At 30.4% G+C, this 20,272-nt stretch overlaps 1 protein-coding gene across 1 annotated transcript; it reads right to left on the bottom strand.

The window, feature by feature from the left end:
* Positions 1-1,915: 1,915 nt before the first annotated feature.
* Positions 1,916-19,448, bottom strand: LOC130453228 (CTD small phosphatase-like protein 2). Its single transcript, XM_056792854.1, has 5 exons — positions 19,128-19,448; positions 14,871-15,812; positions 12,279-12,647; positions 11,311-11,406; positions 1,916-9,847 (listed from the first exon to the last, which is right to left on the bottom strand). Exons 2-5 carry the CDS (start codon positions 15,792-15,794, stop codon positions 9,782-9,784), a joined length of 1,455 nt encoding a protein of 484 aa, XP_056648832.1. The 5' UTR covers positions 15,795-15,812; positions 19,128-19,448; the 3' UTR covers positions 1,916-9,781.
* Positions 19,449-20,272: the final 824 nt, after the last annotated feature.

Genomic DNA, 20,272 nt, shown 5'->3' on the forward strand with positions numbered 1-20,272 from the left:
AATGAATAGCTATTATATCTAGAAGCAGTCAAAAAACGTTTATTAATATTATGAATCTAATTTCATATCTCTTCGTGAAGAACATATCAATTAAAATGCTTCCACATCACACAAACGTTTTTTAATAGTCAAAACATCGAATTTATGGGTTATACGCCGTACAGACCTTGTTTGACAACCAAAGATTTCTTTTTATTTCCGCAAATCAAAAATAAATTGCGAGATCAACGTTTTTCTACACCCGAAGAAACGGTTGATGCGTTCAAATCACATGTTTTGTACTCAAATAGAAATCGAAAAAATGCTGCGGCAATTGCTTCAAACGCATGCAAAAGTTTATTTATCTCCATGGAAAACATTTTGAAAAACAATCAAGCCATATCCAATAATACGACGATGTATTGATATCTAGTTAGCCTAGACCAGTTCCATGCATAAACAAAATATTGCGTTACCATAGCAACGAACAATAACTTATTAGAAGTGTCAGTATAAAGTTTGACGTCAAAAAAGTAAACCAGAGTTACGCAATAAATTAAAAGATAAAAGATGTCCACCGAAATTGTGAAAATTGAATGCTTAATACCCTTGGTGATCAATGTCCTTCGTATGCGACCGTGAAAAATTGGACTGCAAGCTTATCAGACCGTCGAATTGAGCTAAAACAGAGCAGAAGCACTGAATATTTCATACGAACGCGTTCATCATATAGTTCACGTCAATTTGGACATGAGAAAAATTGCTGCAAAATGGATCCCCAAATATTTAAATGTTGACCAAAAGCGTGCAAGGGTAGAAGCATCGCGTTCGATCTGTGCTTGATTTGAAAACGATGTAGACTTCTTAAACCGAATTGTTATTATGGATGAGACATTTTTATAGTACAGATGAAATACACATACAAACACACAGCGTAATTATGGCGTCACCACTCAGTTAATGTCGATCTCAGTTTATTGTACATCCATCTCTTTTACCCTGAATAGCCAGACAAGAGGCGTATCAAAATCAAATAAAAATTCAAACAGTTCATTGTTAACCGTATAATTGAATCTATGTCCCTTTCCAACTTCATGAGTGAAATCGGGCAACATCGGAAAAAGACTGACAATAATAAAGTATCCATGTATACGAGACCGCTTCTGTTAAACTTGTAATTTAAACCAAGCAAAAACCGTGCACGTTGCCACTTCATTTAGCAAAACATGTTCTACACAATAAGCATACGGAAAACTTGTAAACCCGCCAATGTAGTAAAAATACAGTGAACAAAAGGGATGAGGATATTCTTACGCTCTTTTTCAGGTATGACGTGCCTGTGTTTTTCTTATTTGACTGGTACTTTCACTCTGGTTCTCCAAGACCTAAGAAGTTTCGTGTACAAAAATCTGCTGGAAAAGTTCTTACTTCAGTTTTTTGGGATTGCCATGGACTAATCTTGATGTAATAAAAGCTGTGGAGGTCTGGTTTGCAGAGCAAGAAGAAACATTTTTTTTAAGCCTAGAGATATTGCAGGTTCGCTGTAATAAATGTATCCGAATAAGAGGAAAATATGTTGAGTAATAAAATATTTTGACATTGAAATTTTGTTTGGTTCTATAGTAGGCTAAGAATTTTTCAATATATCCTCGTATATATTAGTTTTTATTTTCAAAATTCTCGTGTGTATTCTCCATTATCATGTTAAGTTGAAACTTCTGTATGCTGGCCATAGAAACTTTGTTAAAAAACGCGGCAGTCAGATTATTTTTGCGGTTGAGGTGTAGGATGCAGGAGAGAACTGAAATGTACCGGAAATTCCAACATTTATTTTGCATTAAAATTTCAAATCCTTTAAAACATAAAAAAGTATAAAATAAAACAAAATAAATTGATTTTGTAAACTTTATTATGGTAAATTCTACAAATCCATTAGAAATAACAGCAAAACAAGGTATATATGAATAACAATAAAAATTAGTCCTACTTTTAGATTTTACATTTCCGATGTAAAAAAATATACTCAAATCCTTTTTAAGAAAACATAAATCATTGACTGTGGATACAAAATACACCTCAGCTTTTACATTTTATCAATGTATCCTAACCTAACCAAAACATTCAAATGTCTATCAAGGCATACATAATAGTTGTAATAGTAATAGTTAGTAGTTGTTTTTAGTGTATACATACAGTAAACTCCCGGTTATGCGAGTCTCGATTAACCGAGCCTGTCTTAATATCGCGACATCTATGGAGAACCGCGATGGTTATTTGTTTATATTACAATAACAACCTCCGCCGAGCCGTAGTCCAAAGACTTTGAAGAAAGGTGCCTAGGAGCAGACGTGTGAAGTCCTTTTTAGGCAGTCCTGTGAGTAGGCCGATGCTACAGTCTAAGTGTGCGTTCACATTGGCAACGCTCAAGCAGTGAGCGTCGAACGATGCCGCTCCAGCGGTGTTAAAAAATCTTTCTGGTTATAGACTTTGAATGAATGTGTTCACATTGCAAAAGACCACCACTCAACATCTGCGATGCAACGCATCGCGCAGGTCGAGCTTCGACCTTGTTCTTTTTTTTGAGCGGCATCGCCTTTGTGGTGCGCTCATGTCTATATTTTTATTCAGTATGGAGTCGAAGTGCGACCAATCTATCCGTTATAGTTTTAATCAAATGACGTCGCAAAATGAGATTATTGATCGTGAGTTATTAATATCGGAAATTCAAACCAGGCCAGCCCTTTGGAATGATAGACACCGTTCCTACAAGACAGGAAAATGGTAGCAAAATTATGGGATGAATTATCACAAACTGTAGGAGTTCCAGGTAAATAAATATATATTTATATTACCTAAACGTTTTGTTGTATTGCATACCCATTATATTCTTGAAAACTAAAAAAATCTTATTGGATCAGTGCGAAGTTCAAGATATTTCTATTTCTATTAAGTTCATGAACGCCTTGTATTTTTTTGCTTTTCTTTAAAATTAGCCTTTGCAATCGTGTACTTTCTATAAGTAATAATCGTTTGGATACCAAATTCATTACGTCCTTTTGGTTCGAAAGTTAGAAAATAACTAAAACGACGCTTAACCAATTTGAACAAGGCAACGCGCGCGATGACATCGCAAAAGCCGCATCGCTCGACATGAGCGCACCACAAAGGCGATGCCGCTCAAAAAAACAAACAAGATCGAAGCTCGAACGGCGCGATGTGATGTGAACGCACACTAAGGCGCTTGAATTTCATAAGAACTTTAAAGACGACGAGGAAACATTTATCACGAGTGTACGCCCCACGACATCCTGTCTCTACAGCGTTGGTGCAACTTTGCATCGAAGTAAGAGGTCTAAGTCTAAGAAGACGACCAAAGACTTTTTTAAGAAATAATATGTCCACTCGTTTACAGGTTTGTAATATGTTTTTGCTTCCAATAAACAAGTTTTATAACCTTTTACGGGGTTTTACGTCTTTTTTACCATAACTGAACTTAACCTTCGTATTATCTGAGATTTCCCGTATCCGAGGAGGTCCCGGTCCCAATTATCTCGGATAATCGAGAGTCTACTGTATATCTATTATATGTAACTTTACATAATAAAATTGATTGTTTCAAATTGCATTACAATAACATTTAAAATTTTCAAAGACTTCGACAAATGATTCTATGAGTACTAACTGTCTGTCATAAACTTTTGTATGCGCATATAATAAAACATTCAGCTCTAGATCTGAGAAAGGATAAAAGATACTCAAATGATTTTGTAAAAATATTCTGAATACACAATGCTTCGGAAGGTATTAGCAGGTACTGTAAGATTAAATAAACAAGAAACTCAAACTATTCAAGTACTGCAGCTGTTAATAAAATAAAAGACTGTTTCAAACGCATTCTCTAATAGTAGTTTATGGCAGCAGTTAATAGTTATTCCAATATAAATTACAGAAGACAGTTATGCGAGGAGAGTTTTTATAATCTGCAATTAATATCGGAAGAACTTTAGTATTCTTGCAGTCATTCATCGAAGATATTGAAAACATTTGTACTGTTAGTATCATTAGTCACTAAATTTAGCCGATTCCTTATAGATCAAATGTAAAAGTAGAATTCGAAGCTGAAACATGAAACTGAAAATTGAGTGATACCAACTTGAACTCTATCATTGAAAGGACAATTAATAAATACTAAAATTCAATAAGAGAACCAATACATATCATGACCTGCAAATTAATTTTTGAACAGCGAATACATCAAATAACATGTATACACCTAATGACATGTATATAAAAAATCTGTCGATGCTGAGTATTCCTTTCAAACGCAGAAATTAACTGATAGAAAACGTGGTTTTAAAACAGAAAATGTAAACATTTGTAGCGGTGGGCACCGGAAGCTATTGTAAGTATTAGTAAGTTTTATCATTTTTCAAATATGAAACCTCTGAGGAAATCTCAGTTTGTGAGATATGAAGTAATTTTATAATTTCAACAGACTGATTAATACTTTCTAGAAAATCTTAAGAGATGTGACAAAAATTTGGACTGGCAATGATGACATTGGAAAAGTTTGGCTAAATCTGTCAATGTGTTAATTTATCAGATTAGTCTGTGACCTTAGTAAAAAATAGGGAACAAGAAAAAGACATCACAGAAACATAAAAAAGCCAACTAATAAATATGAGACCAACAAAAACATTTTGATTATCATGACATACGATTCTTTAATATTCTAACTTGAACCTAAATATTCCTTTTTACCTAGATGCTAGGTAATATCTTAATATAAACAAAAATAAATATTCATCAAAAGTGCTTTATGCTGATATACAATATTTCATCTACTTCTTTATCGGTAATATTAAAAATCTATCAATACGATGTTCAAGACATTTAATTACTTAAAAATTGCTTATATATTGATACCGACAATGGAATAAATATTTTGAACATCCTCTATAAACAATGGTTACATGTATTAGAGACGGATTTTAAATAATGCAAAATGAAGCTCCACCTTATTTCACTTTGAATAAAATAACGAATTAAAATAAAACTAAATCGAAAGAAGCAACTTTCAAATAGAGTTATACCCAATCAGATTTTTGCAAATATTGTGAATTCGGTGATCAATTATTATCCTAGATATTACTGTCTTTTTAAAAGGCATGCAGTATTCTGTATTATTTTACATTATTTAAGCTATCGATTAGAAGATGTCACGGCAGTAATGAATATCAAACTATTTTGCTATAGGAATCGTGCGTGCAATACAGAGACTGTCGGATTGAGCACTCTCTAGTGTTTCATTGATGCACATAGTGGGAACAAAACAAATATTTAATAACATTAACCCTAGATAATGCGAAATTCGTAAAATTTACGATGGTGAATAGTTCTAATATTTCTTTAATTTTACGATAGTCCCGTATATACGTTGATTAGTTTTAACGCGAGCTTTTTTGGTTTCATATTGTGAACTGCGGTTTTGCTAACATTTAGGGGACATGAAGTAATTATTTATTATTTTTACTTATGGTGTTCTGAAAATATGTCGTTTCAGCAGAATGGCTTCAAAACGGCCATTATCTCAGGCTGAATTGGAAGAAGAAATACGAAAAATTAAGGGTTATGAAAACCGCAAAACGTGTTTCTACTGCCCAAGTCAAAAAAGACGGACGACAACAACGTGGAAAATGTGAACATCCGATCTGCTGGAAGCACCGCGGAGACATTTGTATAAAATGAATAGAAATTTGTACTTTTTATTTATATTTTGTTTTCTCATTTTTCGTAAAATGCGGGTATATACTAGGGGTGGGCAAAATAATCGGTAAATCGAAAAATAATAGATTGATCAGGTGATCGATTAATCGATATATTTTTAAAAATAATCGGTAATCGATAATAATCAAATAGTCGACAAATATAAAAATATCGATACGATAATCTTGAGGTCTTTAAAAAGTTTCGCGGCTAGGGCATACACACTATTTTTCGTACAATCGTTAAAATAACCAAATAATATAATAATCAATTTAACGATTAAAAAATTTATTTTCTGAATAATTATTCAACATACCAACATAATTCAATATCAGAATCTTACTTCCGTAGGTTCATTATTTGGTTTGTTTTTATTGGGAACCAAACCATAGTGACTTCTATATATTCCTGATGGTATACTCGATCTTTATCTTGTTTCTTGTAGGAATCAAACCACAATCCTTCTTTTGAAGCTTTATTTCGGATTTTCGATTAATCGATTATTTCTGATTTTTTGATTATTTTATATAATCGATTATATTTTTTGATAACTGCCCAGCTCTAGTATGTACTACCGTCGTAAAATACGTAATGGTGTGTTCCGAAATATGTCCCGTTATCTAGGGTTAATAGAAAGTTTCAGTATTATTTAGGTTAAAAGTACACATATATCTTGGACATTAACAGCATCAAATCATACATAGTAATATTCGTCTTGGGTATGTCGAGACCCTACTTGAGAGTTTTTTTGTCTAATCTAGTTCATAATTAAATACACTAAAAAATAGTAATAAAGCTCTTGAAAATGCGTGCCACAGCTCAGTAATCAGGAATAATGTCTAGAAAAATACATCAAAACCGTTTTTCAATACAGAAAAAATTACATAATGATAAAAAAACTGTTAAAAAACAATAATTTTGAAGGAAATTTCGTCTTATCATGTTGAGTTCGAACGTTGATTATAGTGGCCAAAAAAGGCATAAAAATATACGGCGGCTACTATAATGGCCAATATTTAATACTATTTTAGCAGAAAATAGAAGATTTGAACGGTTAATACGGTGTACAGAAAGGGTGGCGAACACGCCCTTGGTAATTATATTGGTCGTGCAGTACCTGCACAAAGTGCATTAGTCTTTATTTAACATGTGGTACTCGAATGTCTTGTTCAAGATAAACCAGTATTTGTCATTTTTCTGTATAGACTCTATTGAATAAGGAAAGTTGAGGCCATTTTGGAGTTGTTAGAATGATTCCGACGTTTGAGAGAGCTGAAAACCATCGCAAACACTTCAGGGGGCCTCATGACATCGCAATATGTCATCCGTGAATCTCAAACCATCTCACAGGACCGGCTTTTGCAAGCTATGCCGGAACTTCTACACGGATTGCCTGCGCTTCAGTTCCAGAACCACCACAAATATTTAGCCAGCTGGCAAGCTTTCTGAGCAGCCTTCCGAGATTTCTTCTTTCCTGTCAACTACCACTTCGACATGGAAGTAGCCATTAGCAGGAGAGTTCACCAGCTACAGGAAAGTACCGCCACGAACATCGCCGACATACAGACCCTCATCCGCAGTCATAGAAGCATGATGATAATGAAAAACAGTTTTCCTAATTTTTTCAAGACATTGTTCGAGATAAAATTAGATATTGCACGTACGAGGATGGTCTCTAGAATAGGCAATAGTTGCTTCAACAATACCACTGTATTAGAAAGTACACAATCTATACTATGCTTCAAGTTTGACGTCACATTGTTTAGTATTTGTTTGGCAGCCATGAATATTGAACGTTTCCATCGAATTTGTAAACATGGAAAGCATTGGTCATCGTTATGTGATACAATACTTTTATTTGAAAGGCCTTAGCAACCAATATAAAAGCTGAACTAGATTCTACTTTGGGTGAGACTGCATCTTCGTTATAAACGGTAAAATATTGGGCGGCAGAGTTTAAACGAGACCGTATGACAAAAACCAGCATAGCAGTAGTCGACCAAAAGACGTGACGACTCCAGAAAATTCACAAAGCGATACTTGATGATTGTCGACTAAAAGTACTAAGGCATTTTAAAATGTGCGGTACATCACATATTGACTGAAAATTTGGACATGGAAAGCTGTGCGCAAGATGGGTGCCGCTCACAATAGAACAAAAACAGCGTGGTGAAGATGTTTTCATCGAGTATTTGGCAACGTTTCACAGAAATAAAGCCTAATTTTTTCACCCGTTTCATAATAATGGATAAAATGTTTGAGTGAAGAAATCAAGCAAAAACGCCCGCATTTGGCTAAGAAGAAAGTGTTGTTCCATCAAGACATTGCACCAGCTCACACATCCGTAATTGTAATGGCCAAAATTAATGAATTAATTTTTAAATGTTACCTCATGCACATTATTTGCAAGATTTAGCCCTCTCGGAATATTTTCTGTTCCCAGAATTGAAAAAATGGCTCGGTAGTTAAAGATTTTTCAACAGTGAAGAGGTGTTGTTGGCGGTTAAAGGTTATTTTAGGGAGCCTGACGATTCTTGTTATAAAAAGGGTTCTGAATTTATTGAACAACGGTGGGGAAAGTATATGGGGTAAAAAAAAATTTTTGTGTTTTCTTTATTGGGCTACGTAGTTCTGGGACCATCCTCGTATTTTTACAAGTATTTTCTCTATTTTCGGGATTTTCAATTTGTGAATTGGATTAATTTGTAAAAATGCAACTATAACTAATAAACAGTGCAAATAAACAAGTTCAAAAATTAACAAATTATTCGAATACTTGTTTTTGGAAAATGAGATTAATGTAATAAAATATAAAATATTACAACATAGAAATATAATACTTATAACTAATCCTAAAATAACAAACAACAAATAAAGTTTTGTGCATATTATTGCAACTAATCATCTATGGATCCGACATTTTTTCTTGTGTTAACAAGAAACCTAGATAACTAATTTTTTTCTTCTATATACATTTTTTATAAGAACTTTACAGTACAGTTCTAAACTATTTTTATACGTTTTATAAAAGATCTTTTAAATAAAATACTGACCAACGCTGTACAAGTGATACATTGTTCATAACTCTCTAAAAACCAATTTAATCATCACATTTTACCAATTATTGCACAACTGTTCACAATCAACAACCTCAAAAGAAAATCTCACCTTGTACAGTATTATCATTTCAATTAGAGGATTTTTAAAAAGTCACCAATTTAAGTACAAAGTATTTAATTAAATTTCAATCTACATAATTTAAAATATCTATTCAAACGCTAATTTTGTAATAACCTACTATTCTGACTATTGTAATATTTTTTCGGCTCAATCGAAAATAGTGTGCTTTTAGCTACAATTGTTTTGGTGGAAAAAAATAAACTGCAAAAATCCCATGTTATTTAAATGGGAAATGTATTATGATATAAACACTAGTTAATGTGAATATTAAGGGTTGGTTTAAGTCTGATTACCATTACCTAACCATTACGTTAAATTAATATTATATCGTTTCCTAAATTGAAACGCAAACCCATGAATATCTCGATTTGAAAATAAATGGAGGCCATTTTCGAAATAAACGGCTCATCTTTCTCAACTCTGTTTCAATAATCAATATCACTGCATTTGTTAATAAATTATTAAATTGTCCGTTTTTTATTATTTTTTATTTTGATGATACTGGACTATATTTTTTAACATGAAAAACACTTTTATTTAATATTATCATTGAATCTATATTTCTTTGTAGCAGGTCTTTTTTAATCTCCTATTTTAGTTCATGATTTTAGATATTGATTATGTATTTATTTCTAAAAATTCATATTACATATGAACTTGTTTTTCCTTTCCATTATCCACCATAATATTTATATTTTATTTAGTTTTATGACTTTTTATAATCCCCTAAATATTTTTGCATTGATCCAAAAAGGCACATGACATAAGAGTTAGCCAGTACTTTGAAACATAAACGAAAAGTACAGAGTATTACATGTTAAATTTTCGAAAACAGGATTGTCTATGCTTATATATTTTAATCGGGAGGTAGGTAGCTAAAAAGCTTGAATTTGTTTCGAATGTGCGGTCTGACGTCTTCTTTCTGAAAAAAAAATTATTTGTATAATGATTATTGAAGTACTGAAAAATATGGAAATTTCAATTTAAAACCTTTAACTAAATTACTTCCTATAAACCAACATTAATTTCCATTGAACATTGCGATACATTTTTGTAAGCTTAACTGTTCCACTGGATTCTCAATCCACTCTTTGAGCAATGTAATTTTATTAGCATCAAAATCTATCAGTATCAAAATAAGAAAGAAATCGAATTAAAAAGATTATTTGTGACAAAATATGCCATAAATTATTCAACTTGTGTAAATTTAAAAAAAGATGAAGAAAATTCAACAAATACATTTAAATATAATTTTTATCAAGTATAAAATAGAATTATTCCACCAAATATAATTATAGCTATTATTAATGAATAATTTGTAATAAGCGAGTGTTGTACTACCTGAGTAGGTATTAGGCAAAGTGCATGTGTTGATTATACTTTATCCACACCTACATATCGCACATCTAGATCTAAAGAGAGTTAACTCAAAAATCGACCAAATCGAGTTAAACAAAACCTATCTACCAGTAAAACAGGTTCAAAAATATCTCTGCTATTCGATGCTAGATGGCACCATCAACCTTCGCTTACCTCACTCTAAAACAGGGACATTACTAGTTGTAATCAAAAATACAAGTGCACGTGCAAGTTGTAAGCAATTTAAAGTTATTTAAAATTGCACCTATATTGTTGACATTTTCAACAATATTTATTTTGGGTTAACTCTTTGTATATGGTTAGTGCTGAGTAAAGTTTATCTCATTTTGTTGACAAGGTGACCAAATTTTTTATTTTTATTTTGAGTTGTTGCCATATTGACGAATCATTTTCAAATTTTGAGTCAACTCTGTTTTGTTGAGCCAACTTACTGAAAAAACAAGGCTTGTCAAAATATATAACGAGTAGACGAGTAACACTGAAGATTTGTAAGTAGAGCAATATTTGTTGCTTAATTAAATATTGGATTTAAATTGCCTCCCATACAGGCAGTATTTGCTACCGATTTGAGAAGTGAAAAATGGAATCTTTCGAAAAATGCAGATTTCCCCAAATCTACAATCCAATAGAACTATTTTTCTCGTGAAATAAGTAGAAGTATCAACGCTGTTCTATAAATATGCATCGAACAAAACAAAAATAATAGAGCTATTATCTGATTTTAAGGAAAAATCACAGTTTTTTTTCCAGTTGACCATGTTTTGATCCAAGCAGAGGTTTTGTGAAAGTTAAATGAAAAAGTGAAGGAGCTTAAATGGAATGTAAGCAATGTAATATCTGTGAAATTAAATCTGATGATCAGGGTGTTAACAATTATTGCAGTAAAATATAAAACATATTATCAACAAAAATATCAATTTCAACGCAAAAATTGATAGATAAAAACCATTCATATTCCGCATCAATAAATAAACTTATGATTTTAATATATTAATAAGTACTTACCACTGTTACCAAACTTTCTAGGAACGGTATCAATTTCATGAGTTCAGAATCACTTCTGTCTTCAAACCAGCTTTCAATAGGAATCCCATTATTCAACTGAAAAAAGAAAACTTTTGAAAAACATTCAAAATAACCAGTTTTATGATCTTGCTATAAATAGATGTGTGGAAACTTCCAGTGACTGCAATTATTAATTTTTTTTGCTAACAATACTATATAAATAGTGTCAAACTAAAATCTTGGGATATCTTTCATTATTGATGGTTACAAACATATGAAGATAGTCCCGGAAGAAAACACAAAAATTTTGGAAAAAAATATATTTATTTTTTAATGTAACCTCCTTGTAGCGCCATACAATTTTTCCAGCAATGTTCAATAAATTAGATGCCCTTTTTATAACAAGAATCGTCAAGCTCCTCAAAATAATAATCACATCATCATTGTTGCAAAATATTAGACTACTGAGCCATTTTTCAAGTCTAGGAACAGAAAATAATACGAGGGAGCTAAATTTGGTGAATATGGTGCATGAAGTAGCAACTCAAACTTCAATTCATTAATTTTGGCCATTGCAATAACAGATGTGTGATGTGTATTGTCTTGATGTAACAACACTAAAGCATGCGAGAGTTGTCAAGTTTCTCTACATGAAAAGTGTTTTGATGAATTCCGTAACATGTAAAACTTTTAATACTACATTTTTTTTATTTTGTTGAGACAAAAATATATTAGACTTTTTCTATTAATTTTCTTAAGTGCCCAAAGGGTAACTAGTGAACCACTCTCAAAATAAAAAACTATAATTCAAAACATTTTATGCTTATTTTTTGTGGCATATTTTAGTTCACCTTTAACAAAAAACACTTATTTTAATCATCACAGGAAGATTTAATAATTCTGGGCATTATTGAGTTAAGGTCATTTACTTATCAGAACTAATATTTGAGTTTATAAACAAAACTTACGTGGTAACCAAATGCTTGTGGAGAGTTATCAATAATAATGGTCTTCGACAGATCCCTACCAAGTATAGAGAGGTCCTTAATGTAATTACCATTCACGCAAACACAATGTTCTCTAAAAAGTCTATATTTTATCCATTTTCTCTCCGGATCAAGCAAATTGAGTAGTTTATCTGCATATACTCTTTTAGATGCCGTGAAAAGTATAACTTCAAACATTTGGGACACCTTCTCCATAAATTCCTTAAAAAATGGCCTTGTTCTTACGTAAACTGTATATGAACAATCTTGAAATAGTACTGGAAAATGGAAGCTGGCATCTTTGAGTTCTTGGAGACTGCAATGCACCAACGTTTCATCTAAATCTAATACCTGAAAAATTTCGTAAATTATATCGATTTAATTTTGGTTCCAAAATATAATTTTATATCAAAAAACAGTTAATATACTGGACTAATGAACTCATTTAATTTCTCCAGTCTCCTAGTAGGCTATATAAGGCAATTAAAATTTTAAGTACACCAAGTACCATAAGTTCTAATAGAATGTAGACAAATTTTTCATAATTTGCAAATATTTTCACTAAATCATTGTAAATTTTGAATGTACATAGCCAGTTAGTTTGTTTATACATATTTAAGCTGAATAATATATAATTTATACTTTATGATTTGATTGTTTATTACTCAACTATCAGTAAAATCGAGTAAATAGGGTCCAGAAATTCTCTTGCCAAATACAAACTACAGATACTAAAGGTGATTTTATGTCCATCTAACACATTTCACCATTCCCAAAAGTTACTCCAAAGGAAGCTATCACCCTTTGAAGATAACACTGTAAAGTCAGTTTATTAAATTAAACACATCTCACAAAAACCACCACCTACAAATTTTATACCTGGTACATTATACAGGGTAAGTAAGAAGATCTTTACATACTTCTACTATATAAAGAGTCCCTCAGGAATAATGTCGTGGCTGTTAAGAAGTGTCAACTCCTCATCTTTATTAATTTAAAGAGTGATTTGTGAAATTGACTATGAATTGGTAATTGACCATAGTGTTTAAGCAGCTGATTTGATTTTTAAATTTTTTCACGATGCAGTACATTTCTATCAAGCATTCAATTGCTTTAGCTAAACTTAGAAATTCTATGACCGGCTTTAGCAAAATCAAATTAGGGATTCGTATTGGATATTGTCCCATATATAATTTTTTTTAATGCAATAAGTGATATGAAAACGATATATTCGAAAAAGTTGTCGCATTGTTATTCAATTTTTAGTCAGAATCTTACCAAAAATAGAACAACCATAATCACCTATCACATAATTCAAACAAATTTTATAAATTTCAAGTATTTCAACTGAAATGAGTATCTGCACCATCTAATATGTATGTATAAATTCTAGCACATCTTTACTATTTCTAAGATTAGAATCAATTGTTGTTTTTCAATTTCGAATTTATAGACAAAAATCGCATTGGGACATTATTTTCAATAAATAAATTGAGTGAAAAGTCAAACCTCATGTATATGTAAATGTGTGTTGATTATAAATGATAGAAATTTTATGTCAGCTAATAATATATTTTATCAATTGTACCGAATAAAAATCGAGATTGGCATTTCTTAATATTTTATACCCATTGTCATTACTGTCATTATTAACATATTTTAAAATATTAAATACGAATCCCTAAATTGATTTTCCCAAAGTCGGTCATAGTATTTCTAAGTTTAGCTAATACCAGTCGAATATTTGATAGGAGTGTACTGCATCATGAAAAAAATTAAAAAATTAAATAAACAATAGATTGTTTATTATAAATCCCTCTTATTTATAATTATTTATAGTGAACAATTAATCACTGCAAGTATATATATTTGACATGAGCACCTTTAATAATATACTATCCCTTAAAGAATTAGTAATTGATGATTGATATTATTTGTCAGCAAAGATGACAACACATATTTGACGAAAATAGAGCTGAAGTGATAACCAATGCAAAAAATTTTGGAACTAGTTGTCCATACAAAAGCTCACTCACTCTATTATTGGTGGAAGTAACCTAAAATTTGAATCTAAATATGTAGCAAAATCAAATACAGACAATTTAATACTAAATGACAGCATTAAAAAACCTTTTTCCAATGGACAAGTGAAATAATTTTTTATAAAAAACAGTATTTGTAAAAACAATAGTGAAATGAAAATAACTATGAAAAGTCAGAAAAATTAAATGAAATCTAATGGAAAATTTTTTTGCTAATTAAAATTAGCTGTCTCCATAAAATCAATGTTAATGCTAACCAAACCAAAAATTTTGCAAAGCAATAGTATCAAATTGCTCTCTAAAAAAAGTTATTGCTGACAAGTGGCTTCACATGTTTTAAGAAATACCTATATGATCACATGGAATTTTTTGTCCACTAATTAGTACCACATTTTCCCACAGGGACTGATTTGATATTAACTGAGAAATTATTGGCAGCCAATTCTCCAGCAAAATTTATTTGATTTTGCTGGCTCCTGCTACCTTTCTAAAGCCCTCTATAAAAAAGGAATATTCAATAAAAATTTCTTACCAAACTAAATTCAGGACTGGATCTTGTTTTTAAAGGCAAAGCTGGACATTTTGATCTCATTTCACAAGTCAAAGGAGGCAGATGTTTAATAAATAAATATGGATCGAAGGCATCCCAAGTATCTTCAACTTCAATGTGTTCGGGTTGTCTATCTAATCTTTCAACTTCTTGAGAAGAAACACTTGTTATCATATGGTTATCGGGCAAATTTGAGGAATACAATGTAGTATAATCATACACATTTTGCATATTAACATCCTTAGTCATTTCTTCGTCCAACATATTAGTAAAGTCTTGGGTATTGACATTATTAAGATCATTAATATCTATTTGCAATTCGGGGTAATCATTTTTCATAGAAGGATACTCATAATACATAGTTTCGCAAATCTTTTCTGCAAACATGTTATACGGGTACTTGTCTTTTTGATAATCACAAGTTTTTTTCTCCGCGATGTGATATTGTAATTTTTCACTATAACTAATATTTTCTATAGTATTTAATTCAATGGTGGAATATTCTATCTCTTTCGGAAGGTCAGTATTTATCATATCAGGTTGGGTTTCATAAGAACTGGGACCAGATGGTGTACTTTCATAGTATTCACAACATCTATTGGTTGCCGACATATCACTAGCAGGAGGGACATTATTTAAAGTTTCAATAGTTTGAGTCCCTTCTTCATATAATTGAGGGACTACTTGTGATTGATAATTTTCTTTACATTCTTCAGAAATTTTTGGTTTCTTAGGTTCTTTTTCTTTTATGAACTTCTTGTTAACACTTTTTATACAATTTTTATACAATGATAGTGTTCTAGATTTAGGAACCCAGCTCGTTTTTCTCACCGATTTTTTAGACTTATTCACTGTTAAAGAAAATTTGGAGAATCCTCTGCTTCGTTTCTCACTACGCAACCACATTATGCTTAGCCATGCAACCTGAAACAATAATATATGATAAAATGCTGTTTATCACAGCGAATATTGAAAGTCATGAAATAAAATTTGATTTCATGTTTCAATGATTTATTTCTAGTAACCTTTTAGTATTATGATGGAAACTTCAAAAATTTTGTATCATAATTTCGATACATATAATTAAAAGCAAAAAACTGCATCAATAAAAAAAATATCCTTAAAAAAATATGAATAAAAAATATTGAAAAATATTATAAAAAATTAATAAGCACCTATCTTTACAATATTCCAAAATCTGTACCATCAACAGAGATTTTGGAGAAGCGGGTCTATGATAGACGCTACTCATATTAACATATTAACCTAGTTAATAGTGAAATGTTAAACATACTCAATTTGTCAGTTTGATCAAAAGCAAACTAAGTGGAATAATATAGAACAGAAAAATGTCAGCAAAATTAGATTTAGAGATAAAATTTTTTACTGCAGTAATTACATCTGGATGTGAAAATAGTTTTCACAAGATACCGCTAACTGCAGCTTGAGTGAATACACCAAGATAAAAATCTACATACTAAAGAGAATCAATATGCTTAGCAAAGAAATGCTACTAAGAAAGACTACAGTTTTGAAAGAAAATTTATTATGTTTTAAAAAAAGTCAGTGTGAACTGCTAATTAATTTGGAGATAAAAGATAACCATTAAGTAAGATATAGAAAATTCAATGAAATCGGAAAGAATATGATGCATACATGTAAACAGAAGAGATCAATACCCTGCAATTAAAAAGGTGAATAACTGGATACCAGAAGAAAGCAAACTAGGGGACAAAATAAAATGCTGAAAATAAATTACAACTGAGTTGCAATGGAAAGACGTACAGAACAAAGCTAAAATCATCAAAAAAAGAAGGAGAAAATGTAAATTATAGCTGAATAAGCAAAAACCTATAGAAGAATATATAGAGGAGAAAATGAAGTGGAGCAGATAGAATTCCCTTGGAAATGTGAAACCTTTATACATAAATATAAAAATGCTGGGATATAATCACTATATTTGGAAAGTCACCAATATAATGGAAAAATTAAGTGGCATTAACTAACCATAAAATAAAAAAAATATGCATTCAGTTTTAAAATTTCTTGAAACAGGAACTGATACAAAAATGAGAATGTTTAGAAACGGTTTATTTTTATTGTTATAATAAAAATGAAATAGTTATTAATGATGAAATACCTAAGTAATTTGAGGAGAAAATATATTATTTCTATAATAAACTACATGTATGTGTCCATGAATAATTGATTAATATGAGTATTATCATAAGTTAAGTAGTTAAACAAATTGTTCTATAATGTTCTTGAGTTGGTAATAAAAGCAAATAATTGCTGTATTAAATTCAAAATTCCAGGGATTTGTGATAAATTATAATATTAGTATTTCTTTTTAATTTACTTTTTAATTTATGGTTCTAAGACGTAAACTTCTTTTTAAACAAACTTAGGCCTTGATAACTGAATATGCAAAACAATTAAAATTCTATTCTTCTGTAATTCAGTACAATTTGAATACAGTGAATTCAAGGTTGCAAGTTTCAAACAACTGCAAGTTTGTTAATTTTGACTAGCAGATACTGTTAAAAAATATAAGGGCTACTTCTTGAAAGTAAAGATAGTACTTTATTTTGTAATTTTCTTTGGATTTTTTCTTGTATATATAAACGGAATCATTTAAATCGGTAAAATAAATATAAAATCTAATTATTTTGAATATCAAATGTTAAAACATCTACTTTGGAACAAAACTTTAATCGTTCATTCCAATTTTCAGGGCATACTTTTTCATAGTCGAAAATAGAGAATTAATATTAGCATTAGGATGGTGAATAAATATGTAGGACTGTGGATTTAGAATGTTTCCAAATAGTTATCAACAAAATTTCACAAGCATCATATTTAGTTACAACTTAAAGTTCAAATACTTCTTAAGCTAACAGACACAAAAGAACCCTATCAATAGCTTCTGAATTAAATTTTAGTTTCCAATAATTCTCAAAATAAACTACTAAACTAAATAAATTTCTCAAGAGACTAGAGGCTTAATTATTGACCTGAATAAATCTAAAAAATCATTGGGATTTCGACAGAAATTAGTAACTCAAGGAACAATTTATAACAATTCAACAGCAACCACTTGTAGTGAAGATTTAAGCATCTCTGTTACAAGTAAATATCAAACTTGTTGAGAATTAGACTATTTGCAGTGGGGCCTTAATCAGAAGGAGGTTCCAAGACAGAGATTGTAAAGAATCCATACTGTTTGTACAAGAAATGTTCAATACCAGGTTGCGAAGAGATATGCTCGAATGATGAATCAAAATTTGATATTTGTTATTAAAATTCCATCACCCTGTTGCAGCTGATTTTTAGATCATCTAGCAGAGATATTGTGCAAATTAAAGGAATTTAAAAGAAAAAAAAGGTTACAAAACATACAGAATAGAACATTACCTCTGGGAAACTGTGCAATAGACAACCGATGTGAAAATCATAGTTTTGTGCAGTTGTCAATAAATACAGGAGTCTACAATTTGTAAATCACATTGTCTACAAAAAATTGAAATCCTTAAATAATAAAGTTAGCTTTATTTATTTGTACGAAATTTTATTTATATTATGTTTGACACTTTTGGCATTAATTATAAATTACTGACTTTAATATACCTATATTAAAAAAATTAATCTTGAATAACTAAAAATTCTATAGTTTTTAATCTCAGAATTAAATTTACTTAATTAGAAACATGGATTTGCTGAACAAATCATATAAAATAAATTGAAAACAACCAACCAATGCATCTTTCAATAATGAGTAACACCTGAGTAGAATGCAATATTGATTTTTATATCGCAGTAATGATGTAATTCTTTTTGCAAAACGAAACTTTTCTCTTGTGATTTGGAAAATAACAGTGCCATTTTTTCCTTGTGGTCGGTATCTAAAATACCGAAATATATACAAGTATAAAACATGAGATTTTGCTAAAATAGACCTTATTGATTTTTGAAATGAAGTAAAAATTCCAATATTAATATTTAGTATAAGTTTTCTCCCGCCTTACAAGAAAATAAATATGTGAACGATATAAATGGAAAATTGTAAAAACATTTGAAAAAACACAATGCGGTTTATCATAAATATCGGACGCACTTCTACTTTTTTACCCTGAGTGTTTACAAACACTGTGATAGAAGCGGCTTTAAAATGTTTTAAAAACAGTTAGTAAAACAAGCTAAAAGACAAATTCTATAAATTATAAACAAATTGTAGCATACCGTTAAAACCGAAGACTTGATTCCAATCAATTAAGTGTTGTCCAAAGCGTTTATTATCATTCCAATAACTTTACGGTAACATTAAACACAAAGCACTTTATCAAAATGGCGGCCCATTCGATTGTCTGATTGATATTTTGATTATACACATGCGCAATAATGAGTATGTTGGTAGAAAACCTAAAGCTGAATTAAATTAATAAAAACTTCATTGACTTAAACATTTTTCATTTAGAAAAAGATTGTAAATTGTATTTGTAAATTGTAATTTTTGTCAAAATTATTATCTTCACGCTACGAAATAAAAGACAACTCAGAAACAATTTTTGAGATCATTTTTTATGTATTACTATGATAAATGATATACACATATTGTTGATTAAATCTGAATTAACATAACATCACGTACAATTTTATATATGCCGCATTTATCTAAAATAATTTATTCAGCCCAAAAGCTAAGTCAATATATAAAAAAGTATTCAGTATAACAAATCGCGCCATTTTTTGAAAACCTGTTAGTGTGGTAATATTAGTCTAGAAATTTTTCTTGATCGGGGTTGCCGCTTCTTATCAATATTTCGCAAAAACAATTATCTTTATAAACTGTTCTACATATATACTGAATTTGCTCTATATTGAAATATTTAATTTTCATTTATTATGGTACCATGACAAGCTATTATAACATTTAGTTACGAAAATACTGTAATACAAATATACTGCTTAAAAAATCTAAAGACTAACAAGAAATTTGTTTCATTCTGACTGTGTTAACAGTAACTATGATAACACTAACTTTGAAATGAAGCTACAGACATGACTAAAATAACGACTTACCTATAAAACATCCAGTATTATTAGCTCTACTGGGTAGTCAACAATAAAACAACTCTTTCGTTTAATAGGTATAAATATCTATTCAATGTTGCTAGACAACATCAAATAATTGCAATACTAAAAGTATTTTTGCAGCCATGGCAACAGAAAACTTGGTATGCTCTTGGTTTAAGACACTATTGATAAGTGAATATTAGGTTAAGTTTTCTTCTGTCACATGCAGCTGCCAACAAGGAATGTATTGAACAATATGAATTCTAGAAAGACTGCACATTATTGGTTTTAATTCGAGAATTATCGAAAAA

This window comes from Diorhabda sublineata, chromosome 2 (genome assembly GCF_026230105.1).
Source record: "Diorhabda sublineata isolate icDioSubl1.1 chromosome 2, icDioSubl1.1, whole genome shotgun sequence".
Classification (NCBI taxonomy): domain Eukaryota; kingdom Metazoa; phylum Arthropoda; class Insecta; order Coleoptera; family Chrysomelidae; genus Diorhabda; species Diorhabda sublineata.

What these genes read in the sequence shown, in the direction of transcription:
- LOC130453228 (XM_056792854.1), bottom strand. Translation starts at nt 15,794, where the DNA reads ATGTGGTTGCGTAGTGAGAAACGAAGCAGAGGATTCTCCAAATTTTCT. An exon ending in CCAGTCCTGAATTTAGTTTG is followed by an intron (nt 12,648 to 14,870) that starts GTAAGAAATTTT and finishes GAAATTTTTCAG; the next exon opens with GTATTAGATTTAGATGAAAC. An exon ending in TAGAAAGTTTGGTAACAGTG is followed by an intron (nt 9,848 to 11,310) that starts GTAAGTACTTAT and finishes TTTTTTTTTCAG; the next exon opens with AAAGAAGACGTCAGACCGCA.